The following is a 15,609-nucleotide window of genomic DNA, read 5'->3' as shown; positions in this document are numbered from 1 at the left end:
CGTAATCTTTTTCTTCTTATTTTTTATATATCTTTTATGCATAAAATCCCAATCACTCCTGAGGCAGATGTAGGTGTATGTTATGTGTAGTGCCAGAATGTTGTGTATAACATGCATATTATGGGTCTTTTTCTTTCCCTCTGCTGGTTTCTGTAAATGCTCATTTTCTCTCTCCATCTCTCCGATTGCTCTTCTTGGTGGGATGTAAATGCTGTGCTATTTGCACTGAGCCAATAAGATGTCTCGCCGATGCTGAAGCCCCTCCCTTGTCCCTCCCATGCAGTTTCACTGTAACACTAATAGTGAGAGACTGCAGCTGCATCCCCCTACTCTCGCTCCATCCCCATCCTCTATTATCTTTTTTTTCTAGACTGGATTTTTTTTTGGGACTGATGGTGTTTCTGAATATTTGCAAAGCGGGAAGAGCAACTACAGGCTGCTGAAAGGAAGAGGCACAATTTCCCTAATAATATACAAACCTCTTTAAGACAACCACCAAAAATCGCACAACAAATTGTCTTTTATAAGGGTGATACTCATAGACTAAAGTATACATAATGCTGGTTGAAATGTTTAATGCAGTTAGCAAGTATATATAATATACAAATAAACACACAAAATGATGGACTAACCCAAAATTATGTCATCAATGATACAGTTTGTATATAGCATGTTGTACTGTATTCCCTACATCTTAGAAGTATTGTTCCTCCCTGCAGCTCGTCTTGTTACTTATATAATAGGTGAACTCAATATCCAAACAGTCTACAGAAGTGGTCTTTTACCTGTGACTTCTCAAAGTACCCTACCAGAAACATGTAGTGCATGCTGGGAGTTCTAGTTTAATAACAGCTGTAAAGCCATGGGTTAAAGAATATTGCATAGTACTGTAAAGGGTTCTTCTGACTCCCCAGCAAGTTTGCTCCTACTCATGTGATCATGGTCATACCATGTAATTTGTGGTGTGTCAATTATTAGAATTGTTGGGATGTAATACTATATGGTCAGACCGTTAGTCACATCTTCAGGGTTTCTAAAGCCGGACCCGTAGCGCAGCTAAGCTTGGAGCTGGCTTCTTTGGATGATATAAAATCTTTAACCCCTTAAGGACTGAGACATTTTTTTTATTTTGCATTTTCGTTTTTTCACTCCCCGCCTTCCAAGAGCCATAAGGTTTTTATTTTTTTAGTGGTGTGAGGGCTTATTTTTTTGAGGGAGGAGTTGTAGTTTCTATTGGCACCATTTAAAGTACTATATAATGTACTGGGAAACTGAAAATAAAATCTGTGCGGGCGAAAATTGGAAAAAACTGTGATTCCTCCATTGCTTTATGTTTTTCGTTTTTATGGCTTTCACTGTGCGGTAAAAATGATAACTTAACTTTATTCTGAAGATCAGTACGATTACCTCAATACCACATATATATATAGGTTTCTTTATATTTTACTACTTTTACAAAGAAAAAACTATTTGTTAAAAATAATTGTTTGGTTTTTTGGTGCATACAACTTCTTGATCACTTTTTATGACATTTTTTTTAGAGCTAAGGTGACCAAAAACACAGCAATTTTGGCGTTTTAATTTTTTGTTTGTTATGGCTTTCACCGTGCGAGTTAAATAATGGTATATTGTAATAGTTTGGACTTTTACGAATGCAACAATATCAATTTTGTTTATTTTTTTTACTTTTCACATTACTTCAGAGTCAAATGTGAAAAGGTTTTTTTTTCCAACTTTTTTTTCACTACTAATTCCAGAGGCAGAGCTCAACAGAAGCAGAGTGAAGGCAGTCCTGGGGGCCTTAATTAGGCCCCTGGGCTGCCATGACAACCATCGGCACCTTGCGATCTCAACGATTGACCACAGCATTTGACGGGTTAATGGCAAGGAACAGTGCGATTGCTGTGCCTGGCTGCTAGTCCCGGGTGTAATACACAGCTGACTCCTGCTGAGTACAGAGCGTGCACAGCCCGTAAGCACGCTCCATACTTCCCTTTAACACTTATCATGTACATGTATGTGATAATGCATCAAGGGGTTAAACTATTGGAAGTTATTAGTATCTGCATGTGATAATCAACCCTTTTGTGACCACCCACTGTCTTTGGACTGAGGGCAGAGCAGGTCTCGAGTGTACAGCGACGTCTTTTGGCGTTATTGTTGAAAAGGCTAATATGCACTACAGTGAGTGCTCATCTCTAAGAAGGGGCTGTCACTAAGAGCTCCTGTACTTAGAGAAGTCTCCTGAATATTGCCGGAATCGAAGGAACCTCCTATCCTGGAAGTTTAACCTTTTGATCAAAGGGGACTTCCCGTTTCGATTGGATCACCAAGTTTCCTGATGACCCAATCGTAGACTGAGGAACCGCTCTGCAATCAGCCCTTAGAACTTAGAAAGGCCCCAGGTGGCTGTTCAGTGAGCCTGCTGTTAGGGCACACTATTAGCAGCCTGTGCCATAGTGACACAGTATAATGTATTAGCATACAGGAGAAGGCTAATACAATATAAGTAGAAAATAAAGTTGTAAAAAAGTTATCCCTTCATGGGAATAAAAAAAATGTAACAAAAAAAGTGCTAAAAAAATAATCAAGAAATGTAAAAAAAATGTGATTTTGTAGTATAAAATATATTTTATTACCTATATTTTACATAAAAACAAAAAAACCTACCCATATTTTGCATGTCACATGACTGGTAACTAGCCGTAGAATTATTTTAATAGGTTATTTAGTGTGAAATGTGAACGGTATAAAAAAAAACAAAAAAAAACATGCCCCTAATCTACGCAGGAAAAAAACATACACGTTATCCTGCATAAAACAAAGCCTCATACAGCCACGTTAATAAAAAAAAGTTATAGCTGCTGAAATGCAGAGAGGCGATAACAAGAAAATGTTACTGGTCATTAATGTCCTTGAAGGACTGGTCATTAAAGGGTTAAAGCATGACTTCACCCAAAACATGTTCTAACTGTATCGACTTTCAATGTTCTTTTTTCCATTAGCCAAGAGACTTAGGGTAAAGTGAATGGGTAATTTCTGGCTTACAACGATGTATAAAATTATTTTATCTTGAAGTATTTGTTAAGCAATACCTGGTCAAGGAAATACCTGCAACCAGTCAAACTTTAGTATAGTGAAAAACAGCGATTATTTTTTTTTGGCTTTGTTTTGAATATTTTCTTGTTTGATTTTCTTTTAAAGTCTACATAGCAATCTCAAACACTGATTTCAAACACTGTATCTTAGAAAAAAGTGCTCAATGAAACCCCCCAGGGCTCCTTGTTTGTAGTTCCTGCTGACAATCAGAATTCTGGATATCTCAAACAGATCCTCTGTGGCAGCACTTAAGCAAGAAAGACAACATGGGGCGCCCATTATGTTGTGCTTTACTTCTTTCTAACTACGATGATTTTCATGAAACAAGATATATTACTGCAGTGATATGTACTGTATGGCGGTTACGTTACATTTCCATTTGTAATACAGCTTCAGAGTATTGGAGGTGTGTGACATGAATACATGTTGGTAGGTATATATATATATATATATATTTATACACATTGCACTGCACTGTCTACTTAAAGATATATTACACTACAAAAACATTATTACTCTCTAAATTCTATATTATAGTAGATCATTTTATACCTGGCTCATCGCACCAACCATGTATATACTATGGAGATAAATGCAAGATATAACAAAATTTGTGGCAACATTAACATTTTCTAAATAAAGGTACTATAGCCATACAATATTCTAAAATAGTGGGTTCATTTGTCCCTGTAATGTATTTCAGGAGTGGGTAGGTATTAAAGTGTAACTAAACTTTTAAAAAACCTTTGACATGTCATAGAGACATGTCAGAAGGTTTGCTCAACGGGGATCTGAGCGCTGAGACCACCACGATCATTAAAACGAATCGGCATAAGCGCTCAGGTAAGCGCTGTGCTTCTTCTTTTCTGACTTTTTGAGTCCGTACATCACTCGCTCAGCTTTCCGAGGAGAGCCGAACAAAGTCAATCAGAAACGACTCATTTTTAATATGTTCATGCTGAAATTCAGTGAGAACATTTACTGTTTAATTCCACAGGTTGAAAATCTGTCCTTGTCATGTAATGATCACATGGGCACATGATTAGTTATTATAATAATAAAGGATCCAAAGGAATTGATACAATTCATTGCTAAATTAATTAGTTTAATTTGCTGGAACATATGGTCAACAAATCGATCATCTGAGTGTCACATGACCATCTCACTTGACATCCCGGCATCTAACCTGTTCAGTTTTTCCAGTAAAATCACTATGCCCAACCTGGGGGCCCAGGACAGTCATAGGTCACACTTAATAAATAAATTATTTTCTAATTTAAAATCCATAGAGTTATAGCTCTACAATTATAAAATCTGAAACGGTAAAGCAGAACACCCTAGTTACCGATTGTGTAATACTTGGTCTATGCCAGTGTTTCTCAATGTTCCTATTTTGAGTATCCACTACTGAAATACATCACAGCATATTCCCCCCCCCCCCAAGACAATGATCATACTATGTGCTGCACTTATCAGAGAGGACAGTGTGAGTACCCCCTAGTAACGTGGCGTGTACCCAAGATTGAGAACCTAGGGTCTACACAAGTCAATTTATTGTTGCAAACACAGATTTCTTCTTACTAGTCTTGCTTTAATGTAAGCTAAGTTCTTGTAAACCAGCAGCAATATAAGGCAGACGCTTTTCACAAATAGAAGAGTAGCATCCTGAGGAAACCTGTCACGTTGGAATCTATGCCTACTACCATGACAACAGGGTTTAAAATGAATATGCGGTTTTCTTTTCTTCTGGAAAGACTTAGATGCATGTCTCTAATTAAACTATGCCAATTACCTATAGATTTGTACAGTGGGGGCAGCCGAACAGAATGCCCCTATCAATCCATTAGAAACTAGTTACATGATAGCAAAATGACTTTCTCTGACACGAGTGAATATTTAGATGAATATGGAACTTACATTTTGATTGACAACAGATATAAATCAAAGTGGCCTGCCAAGTGTAAGATTTTCAATTTAGTACAGCAATGTTCTGGTATTAGTGTATATGCACCTACAGATGTGTCCTTGCTTATCCCTCCTCTTATCTCAACGTATCCTGAGATGTGTGGTGCGAGATGACCGGCTCTTAGAAAAAAACACTATTTTGCGATACCCTGTCACGAGATGTCTATGCCATGTGTGTCCACCCAGTGGTTGTGATGGAAATTGCAGCCTGTCACAGGTTTGCTATCATGCCATGATGTTGTATTGACTTTATTTAATGATAAATTGGAGAATTTAAGTAAAGGTAAGGGTGAACACATCTGTATCAGAATCTGTTGACATGCCATTGATACATCTCAGAGGATTACACTGGCGGAATTCAGTGATCAGACATCAATCGCCAGAATAAAAGCGCTGTAATGCTCTACTGAGAAATGTGTCCAACAACTTCGACCCACGCAAGTGAATGGGTCTGAGTTTCACTTCCTGCACAGTGCCTGGTTGGGAGCAGAGGGTAATTATAGGGGGTGCAGAGGTTGCAGTCAAATGGATCAAAGGGCCACCAAAAAAGTTCCTCTACCCCCTATGAAGAGACCAGCAATATAAATGACGTGAGATAGAGTACAGATTTTGTTACAGATTTTGCATTGTGGCCAAGTAATGTCAAGTTATGTCACAAATTGGGAGTGATTCTGTGACCTCTTCGTTCTAAGGATTAATGGGGGGTTAGCGATATAACATTGCATACTGTGATGAGAGAACCCATTTAACCCTTAGGAATTCATATTAAAAGCAGACAACGTTAAAAGGAGTAGAACTATAACAATAGTAACGAATAATAACTAACCTCTCTCACAAGAACGGCCAAGGTAGCCTGTACCCGAGCAATCACAGACAAATCGGTTCCACCCATCTCTACATACTCCATTATTTTTGCATGGATTGTTAATGCAAGGTTTACTAGTTTCTTTCGAGCAGGATGGTTTTACTCCAGCTGTGCTTTGAATTTCGGCCATCTGGCGTATGTCTTTGCTCTGACCATCTATAAATAGATCTCTTATGCATCCTACATATCCATAGTTCAGAAGAGCTGTCCACACTTCAGTCGGAAAGACCAAACCAGCTTTATTTTCAGGTAAACCTCCAAGATACAAGTCATCATCAAGGTCAAGGATTTCACTTTCTCCAGGGGCTGTGTAAGGTGTACGTAAAGTGTTGACAGATATGGTACCTGTGTAGATATGAAACGAGATTTAGACATATCCTTGTAAACATTTAGAAAGGTTATCATACAAAATCAATGTATTGCATTCTATCAGTTTATTGTACAGGTGATGCATAGATATATTATTATTCTATTCATTACTATTATTATCATTCTTTATTTATATTGCACCAAATTTTTGGCATCACTTTACAAGCGGTTGCTTATAAATCTGCCATTGTCTTAAAACACTAACATATCACTAACATATCAATCTGGTGCTTCTTCTCACACTTTACTAATTAAAAAAATGTTGGAGCTTCATAAATATGGTATTCAACCTGAACAACATATTTTTCCATGATATTTACACCAGAAAAATACTGCAAATACATTGATAAATCTGCCCCAGTGTTTCTCAACTCCGGTCCTCAAAAATCCCTAACACAGACTGGCCCATGAACCCCTTAATGACCAGCCTATTTTAAACCTTAATGACCAAGGTATTTTTTACGTTTTTCGATCGTCGCATTCCAAGAGCTATAACTTTTTTATTTTTGCGTCGACATAGCTGTATAAGGTCTTGTTTTTTGCGGGACAAGTTGTATTTTTTAATAGCACCATTTTGAGGTACATATTATTTATTGATTAACTTTTATTAACTTTTTTTGGTGGGGGCATAGAAAAAAAAGTTAAATTTTGCCACACTTCTTTGCATCCTAAACCTACGCCGTTTACCGTGTGATATAAATAACGCAATAACTTTATTCAGCGGTTTGTTACGATTGCAAAGATACCAAATTTGTATCGATTTTGTATGTTTTACTACTTTTACACAGTAAAAACACTTTTTTTTCAAAATTATTTGTTTTTGTGTCTCCATATTTGAAGAGCCCTAACTTTTTTATTGTTCCACCGATGCAGTTGTATGAAGACTTTTTTTTGCGGGACAACTTGTAGTTTTTATTGGTACCGTCAGGATTCACAGAAAACAGCAATTTTTCCATTGTTTTTTATTTTTTACGGCGTTCACCGTATGGGTTAAATAACGTAATAGCTTTATAGACGGGGTCATTACGGATGCGGCGATACCAAATATGTGTAACTTTTTTACTTTATTTTGTTTTTTTAATAGTGGTAGCTGAGATTTAACGGCTCCCTGCTCTATTTATTTATTTATTCTGCTGCAGCGCCGTGAAAAGGCTTATGCATCAGCATAAAGCCTGTTAGTGGCCGCCGTGAAAAGGCGTATTGGCGGTCACTAACGCGTTAATGTATTAGAGGATGCACTGTGTTATGTATCGATTGATGGTAGATCACCAGAACTATTGTGGGCCTACGGTCTGCTAGTCCAATACTTGCCCGACAGGCCATTATTTGAGCATATCTTACAGAGAGAACACCTGTGGCAATTCCTGATATACTGACGATAACTACAGTATATCACCTGTGCAATACTAGGGAAATCCTGAAAACATAACCCGTTGGGGGTACCTAAAGACTAGAAATAAGAAACATTGCCATAGTAAATACCAGTGTAGTCAATTTTACTAATTTTAATGTACATAGGTGTAGCCCAAAAATATTTCAGGACACTTACACCGATACTTAGACAAAGGTGCACCAAGCTTCATTGTTACCTATGGCATGTGTTATTGGAGAAAATGTTGAGGAATAAGTAAGTCGCTTTCTTTTTTGTATTTTCTTAATTTTTATTTAGCTATTGCAACATTTCAGAGAGTGGATTTACAAATTAAAAATTCCCATATTCAATGATAGAAACTGTACATGACATATACCGCTTTACAAAACACATTTAAAGCATGAAACTGATAATACAAAGTACTATAGCCATGTCCACTCTTTTTTTAGGACAATTATTTAAATTATGTTTCACTTCTCTTACTAGAATGACCTCTTAAGTGTGTGCAACAATTATGCAAATCTAAGCTCTAATCAAGCTAAATTATTAGAGCTGATTTCAATAGCTGGGAATAATATAGGACTTCTTTCCTCTAATGAAGTTCTCTGCTTTCATTTCACAGCTCCATCACACAGAACACTACCTATCTAAGGTCAAGTCTCTTTGGATTCAAGGCTATTAAAATCGGTTTTGGAATTCATTACATTTGTAAATCTGTAGCCTTTGACCTCCTTCATCCATATTAAACAGATGGATGGATAGATATGAAACTGTCAAGATGCTCATTTGCATGTCTCCACCCAAGTATACATACATAGAAATGAACAAATATGCATTGAATAATATTTTTTTTATTATTATGCTGATCACAAAAAGCCTATGAATAGATTTTTCACATTTGCAAAATTGTTGAGTGATATTTTTGGGTAAATTAAAGACTGAGGCTTGCTAACAATCAACATTTATACTCTATCCACAGGTTGTTGATAAACATTAAATCATTGGGTGTATTAATTCCAGGACCCCCCACGATTACTAGTCCCGAGTCCCTTGTTTCTCCTCCTCAACAAAAGGGGGAGTTTACATGGAGCGTTGGGGAGCAACTATTGCTGTAGCTCCCATAGAGTTGATATAGAATTGCAGCATGCCTGCTTAACCACCCCCCCCCCATACAAAGTTCAACTTCCCTCGAACATTCTGGGGCAGAGGAAAGGGGCTTGGGACCACCGCACTCGTTTTTGTTGGGGTCCCAGTGACGGAATAAGGCGTAAATGTTGATTGTGGAAAAATCCATTCAACTGATATAAAATTCTACTGTACTGTATATAAAATATCTATACATAACACATGAAGAGGGCAATTGTTGATTTGTATGTGGATACTTTGTGAAAATCAAATATTGATTCTCATGAAGGTCATTTTATTTTTATTACGCCTTTATAACTGATATAGCCCTATTTAAAGGTTCTGAAAAGCGTTTTAACAACTTCATAAAACTCTCATTTGTGTTTATATAGCCCCTATATAAACATGAATTCAGATGGGTAATAGTGACAATCCTGGGACCCTGAGTCTCTATTTTAGGTTTCATGCACACAAGTGTATCACGGCTTCTTACAACCTCTGAGCTTTTATGGAGCTGTAAGACCGCACCTATAGACTTCTATGCAGCCGTATCGTACATCTACATGTCTCCGATTAATCCATTATTCTCCAGTGAATTCGTCTTTACCTTTTATACAGTTATTAAGCTAAAAAATTTTACTATTAGGAAAAACAAAGTGGCAGTAAAGTTGTCACGGATACACTGTTTCCGTAACTACCATGCAGTTCTATGAGACTTACGGAAACAGTGTAGCTCAGCTGTTTTCTTCTTCATAGTTGGAAATAACACGCTTCAGCCGCAACACAGAGTGGTAGAACTTGGCTTAGGGGACCCCGTTCTAGAGATAGGTACGGGTCCCAGAGGTAGGACCCGCATCTATCTGACATTTATGACATATCTTGTGGATTCGTCATGATTGTCCCTAATAGGAAAAACCCCTTTAACTTGCATTTTTGTCTTTAACCCACAATGATTTCAGAACCATCTTTTACTCATTGGAATTGATTTAGGATTTAACATTCAAAGGAAGTCCTACATTATCTAACTAAATATTCTAGACGTATGTTGTTTCAATATCATACTAATGATGGCTCAATTCCTATTAAACACCCTTAAGGGATTCTTCTTGAATATGCTTGTAATAGTCCTGCCATCTCACAGAAGCTGAACTTTAATGTGTCATAGAGGCATAGCGAACAATGAGCACTGCATCTGTTATATTGCTGTGGTTCTCTGTTCCTGCCTAGCTGGCAGTACTGTACAGCAGACCTAGCCAAAATAACTCCCACAGGTATGTTTTAATGAGCCTCTTCAATGATTCATTATTTCAGCAATTTTGTTTTCTATAAGCTTGGTTGAAATAAGGAAGATATATACAGTGACCACGTTTTACGCTTTTACTTCTATGAATTGCGGAAACATTCCAGCCAAGAAAATTAACCTTAATTTTTATTTCTTAATTAAATTTATTTCGCTGCTGCATTCCTGAGAGTTAAAGTATACTCCTGGAAATCAATCAATTAAAATGTGCTATTAACTGCTATACCATGAAGAATATTTTGTTAACAGTAGAGGACAAGTTTCCCATTCAATGCTTTCTCTAAGTTGGAACCAGTAGTGCGGGCTAAGCATTAAAGGTCATGTGCACCAAACCAACTTGATTTGTGATGATAATAAACATTTGAGAGGCACTTACTGCTCATTTTGTTTTTCTTTTTCGGGCTCTGCACTTAAACTTTAATGAGTGCTCTAACTGTCCAAGGGGCTGTCTGGCCAATATTCTAGGGGCACTGCCCTAATGCCAGATTGCTCAGTCCACCGCTGGCTGGGAAAGCCACCCTTCTTGGTTTAGTTAAGAAAATGCAGCTTTGTTTTTCATTATTCCAACATGCATATTGTCATGATGAACCTAAGGCCCTGTTTAAAGTACATAATAATGCAAAGTACAGATGTGTCCTTCCTTACCTCTTATCTTAACATATACTGAGATGTGTGACACAAGACCTCCAGCTTTGAAAAACAACATAATTTTATCATAGATGTCTATGCTATATGTGTCTATGAGAGGCTACCCTGTGGTTGTAATGTAAGTTGCAGCCTATCAAGGGTTTTGATAGCATGACACGATATTGTATTGAATTTGTTTCATGATAAATTGGAGGCCTGAACCAGATTCAAGCAAAAGGTAAGGGTGGACACATCAGTATATGTATTTTACCTTAAATAGAATGATAGATATTCTACTTGTTTTCTAAATTGAGGGCTGAGGTACATTGTAATCTATCCTGGTCATACCCTGATGTAAACAGGTCTTCCAATCTTCATTGCACAATGGATTTTATTGAAATTTGAGTCACACTCTGGGTATTCAGAGTCAATGCCAGGGAATATCTATAGGGGTCCAAGGGTAGTGGTTGCATCCAGGTCCTGGTGTCTGAAGGGACCCAATAACTCCAATGCTGCATAAGAAGACACCAGTATTTTAACTGGCTCATGGCGGGTGGGGGCCCTGTTAGAGATTTTGTATTGGGGCCCAGGAGCTTCAAATTATGTTATATTATTATATAATTATTATTATTATTATTATTATTATTATTATTATTATTATTATTATTATTATGTATTATTATGTATTATTATTAATATTATAATAATCTTATACGGGTAACAACTGGAACGGGAAACACTAAGGGACCATTTGCAAGACAGACTAGGGATAACTAACAACACTCAGGCAAGGATCAGAAGGGCTAGGGCCTTCTTATAGACCAGGAAATCATGGGCCGTTGATGATGATGATTTCCTGATGTGAACGTGCTTGCCCTTTAGGGCCGGGCACGAGCATGCGCGCGCACCCTACGGGACACAGCAGAATGGAGCGGAAGTGAGCGCTGGCATCTCCTAGGAAGGAGATGGGGACCAGCGCTCACGGATCCATGGCTGCGGTCGTCGGGAGGAGTAAACCCGACGGCCCGTGGCCATGGACGCTACATAGTGTCTATCACTCTAAATTATTGGCCATGGATGCTACAGTATCCCCCCTCTTACGCCCCCTCTTCTTGGGGCCAGAACGAGAGAGGAATTTTTTAATAAGAGCAGGAGCACTGAGGTTCTCTTCTGGCTCCCAGGACCTCTCCTCAGGACCAAACCCTCTCCAGTCCACCAAATAGAAAGTCCTTCCTCCTATCCTTTTACAGACCATGATCTCCCTCACCTCGAATATATCAGAAGAACCGCTGGGAGCGACTTCGGAACTAGAAGTCTTGCTGTAGTGGTTTAGGACCACGGGTTTCAGGAGGGACACATGAAAGGAGTTAGGGATTCTGAGGGTAGGAGGCAGCCACAGCTTATAGGAGACAGGGTTTATCTGTTGTAGAATCTCGAAAGGACCAAGGAACCTGGGAGAAAACTTGTATGAGGGCACCTTCAAACGAATGTTCCGAGAGGACAGCTAGACTTTGGTACCCGGAAGATACTGAAGCGGCTCTCTTCGCCTAGTATCTGCTTTTCGCTTCATGCGATCGACTGCCAGCAAAATAGAGGACCGGGTCTGTTGCCAGATTTGCAGAAAGTCCCCATATGCACAGTCAGCAGCGGGTACCAGAGATGTGGTTGACACTGGAAGAGGGACTCTCGGATGTTGACTGTACACAATGTGAAATGGAGTGGAAGTGGTGAACTCACTTGTGTGGTTGTTGCATGAGAACTCGGCCCATAGAAGAAGCTGTACCCAGTTATCGTGCTGTGAAGAGATGAAGTGGCGGAGATCTCCATGATCTGGTTGATCCTCTCAACTTGCCCATTGGACTGGGGGTGATAGGCTGAGGAAAAGTCCAATCTCACATCCAGGAGTTTACAGAGGGCTCTCCAGAACTTTGAAGTAAACTGAACCCCCCGGTCGGACACAATGTGAAGAGGCAAGCCATGCAAGCGAAAGATGTGCTGAATGAAGAGACTCGCCAGTCGAGGAGCAGAAGGTAGGACGGTCAGCGGTATAAAATGTGCCATCTTAGAGAACCGGTCCAACACCACCCAGACAGTGTTGCATCCTGCTAAGGGAGGAATGTTTGTGACAAAGTCCATTGCAATGTGCTGCCAGGGGGTGTTGGGTACAGGTAGAGGTTGAAGCAGGCCTGCAGGCTTGGAGTGAGTAACTTTGTTTTATTAGAAGCACACACCGTGCAAGAAGAGACAAAGTCCAGAACATCTTTAGGTAGCGTGGACCACCAGAAGTGACGAGCAATCAGGTCTCGGGTTTTACAGACACCAGCGTGCCCAGCTAGTTTAAAACTGTGTCACCAGCTGAGAATTCTTCTCCTGTCTGCCAACTGAACAAAAGTCCTCCCCGGAGGGATGTCTCTAACCTGCAGAGGATTAGCAGTGACAATGCAGGACAGGTCTATGATAGTCTGAAGGGACTCCATTGTGTCTTCCATCTCAAGTGATCTGGACAGGGCATCGGCGCTCACATTCCTGTCCGCGGGACAGTAGTGGAGTACAAACTGGAAATGGGTGAAGAACAGCAACCACCTGGCTTGACGGGGATTCAGTCGTTGAGCAGACTGAAGGTAGGTAAGGTTCTTGTGGTCGGTGGAGATCAGGATGGGGTGAGTGGCACCCTCTAGAAGATGTCTCCACTCCTCCAGAGCCAACTTGATGGCCAGTAGCTCTCGATCTCCAATAGAGTAATTGCGCACAGTAGAAGAAAAAGTCTAGAATAGTAGCCACATACTACTGCCTTTCCTTTGGATCTCCTCTCGAACAGAAGTGCGCCAGCACCAACAGAGGAAGCGTCCACTTCCAGTGAGAACTGCCGAGATACGTCAGGATGATGGAGGATCGAAGCTGCAGTGAAGGCTCTTTGAGGCTAATAAATGCGGACTCTGCCTCTGGAGTCCACACCTTGGCGTACACACCCTTCTTGGTAAGGGTAGAGACGGGAGCCATCAGAGATGAGAAGTTAGGAATAAATTGCCGGTAGAAATTGGCGAATCCCCGGAACCGCTGTATGGCCCTTAGGCCTTGAGGACGTGGCCACTCCAGGACAGATCTCACTTTCTCAGGATCCATCTGGAGACCTTGATCCGAGATTATGTAGTCCAGAAAGGGCAGAGAACTCCTCTCAAAGACACACTTCTCCAGCTTGGCGTATAAACGACTCTCCCTTATCGTAGTAAGAAAGAGCAGCTGATGTAGCCAGTGCCAGTGCTGTTAATATATCAGTTGATATACTGAATTGGATGAATGTAGAGATGGTCCAAGCTAAATTAAATAAATGTGCACAAGGCCCCGGGACCAGATGGGTTACACCCTAGAATTCTTAAAGAGCTTAGTTCAGTTATTTCTGTCCCCCTTTTCATAATATTCAGAGAATCTCTAGTGACTGGTATAGTGCCAAGGGACTGGCGCAGCGCAAATGTGGTGCCTATTTTCAAAAAGGGCTCTAGGTCTTCCCCAGGTAATTATAGACCAGTAAGCTTAACATCCATCGTGGGGAAAATGTTTGAGGGGCTATTGAGGGACTATATACAGGATTATGTGACAATAAATAGCATTATAAGTGACAGCCAGCACGGTTTTACTAAGGACAGAAGTTGTCAAACTAACCTAATCTGTTTTTATGAAGAGGTGAGCAGAAGTCTAGACAGAGGGGCCGCTGTGGATTTAGTGTTTTTGGACTTTGCAAAGGCATTTGACACTGTCCCCCATAGACGCCTAATGGGTAAATTAAGGACTATAGGTTTAGAAAATATAGTTTGTAATTGGATTGAGAATTGGCTCAAGGACCGTATCCAGAGAGTTGTGGTCAATGATTCCTTCTCTGAATGGTCACCGGTTATAAGTGGTGTACCCCAGGGTTCAGTGCTGGGACCACTATTATTCAACTTATTTATTAATGATATAGAGGATGGGATTAATAGCACTATTTCTATTTTTGCAGATGACACCAAGCTATGTAATATAGTTCAGACTATGGAAGATGTTCATGAATTACAGGCAGATTTAAACAAACTAAGTGTTTGGGCGTCCACTTGGCAGATGAAGTTTAATGTAGATAAATGTAAAGTTATGCATCTGGGTACCAACAACCTGCATGCATCATATGTCCTAGGGGGAGCTACACTGGCGGATTCACTTGTTGAGAAGGATCTGGGTGTACTTGTAAATCATAAACTCAATAACAGCATGCAGTGTCAATCAGCTGCTTCAAAGGCCAGCAGGATATTGTCGTGTATTAAAAGAGGCATGGACTCGCGGGACAGGGATGTAATATTACCACTTTACAAAGCATTAGTGAGGCCTCATCTAGAATATGCAGTTCAGTTCTGGGCTCCAGTTCATAGAAAGGATGCCCTGGAGTTGGAAAAAATACAAAGAAGAGCAACGAAGCTAATTAGGGGCATGGAGAATTTAAGTTATGAGGAAAGATTGAAAGAATTAAACCTATTTAGCCTTGAAAAAAGACGACTAAGGGGGGACATGATTAACTTATATAAATATATTAATGGCACATACAAAAAATATGGTGAAATCCTGTTCCTTGTAAAACCCCCTCAAAAAACAAGGGGGCACTCCCTCCGTCTGGAGAAAAAAAGGTTCAAGCTGCAGAGGCGACAAGGCTTCTTTACAGTGAGAACTGTGAATCTATGGAATAGCCTACCGCAGGAGCTGGTCACAGCAGGGACAGTAGATGGCTTTAAAAAAGGGTTAGATAATTTCCTAGAACAAAAAAATATTAGCTCCTATGTGTAGAAATTTTTCCTTCCCTTTTCCCTTCCCTTGGTTGAACTTGATGGACATGTGTCTTTTTTCAGCCGTGCTAACTATGTAACT

General features: G+C 39.7%; 1 protein-coding gene across 12 annotated transcripts in view; it reads right to left on the bottom strand.

Annotated features, from left to right (window-relative positions):
- Positions 1-15,609, bottom strand: part of NRXN1 (neurexin 1) — a 1,175,924-nt gene that overhangs the window by 611,273 nt on the left and 549,042 nt on the right. For all 12 annotated transcript variants that reach the window (XM_075863167.1, XM_075863168.1, XM_075863178.1 and 9 more), the window contains one exon: positions 5,891-6,274. In XM_075863167.1, coding sequence (XP_075719282.1) covers positions 5,891-6,274 — 384 coding nt within the window. The remainder of the gene's footprint in view (positions 1-5,890; positions 6,275-15,609) is intronic.

The sequence above is a fragment of the Rhinoderma darwinii genome, chromosome 4 (genome assembly GCF_050947455.1).
Source record: "Rhinoderma darwinii isolate aRhiDar2 chromosome 4, aRhiDar2.hap1, whole genome shotgun sequence".
NCBI classification, from domain to species: domain Eukaryota; kingdom Metazoa; phylum Chordata; class Amphibia; order Anura; family Rhinodermatidae; genus Rhinoderma; species Rhinoderma darwinii.
Note: the sequence above shows the minus strand (reverse complement) of the source record. Positions and strands in the feature narration are given on the sequence as shown.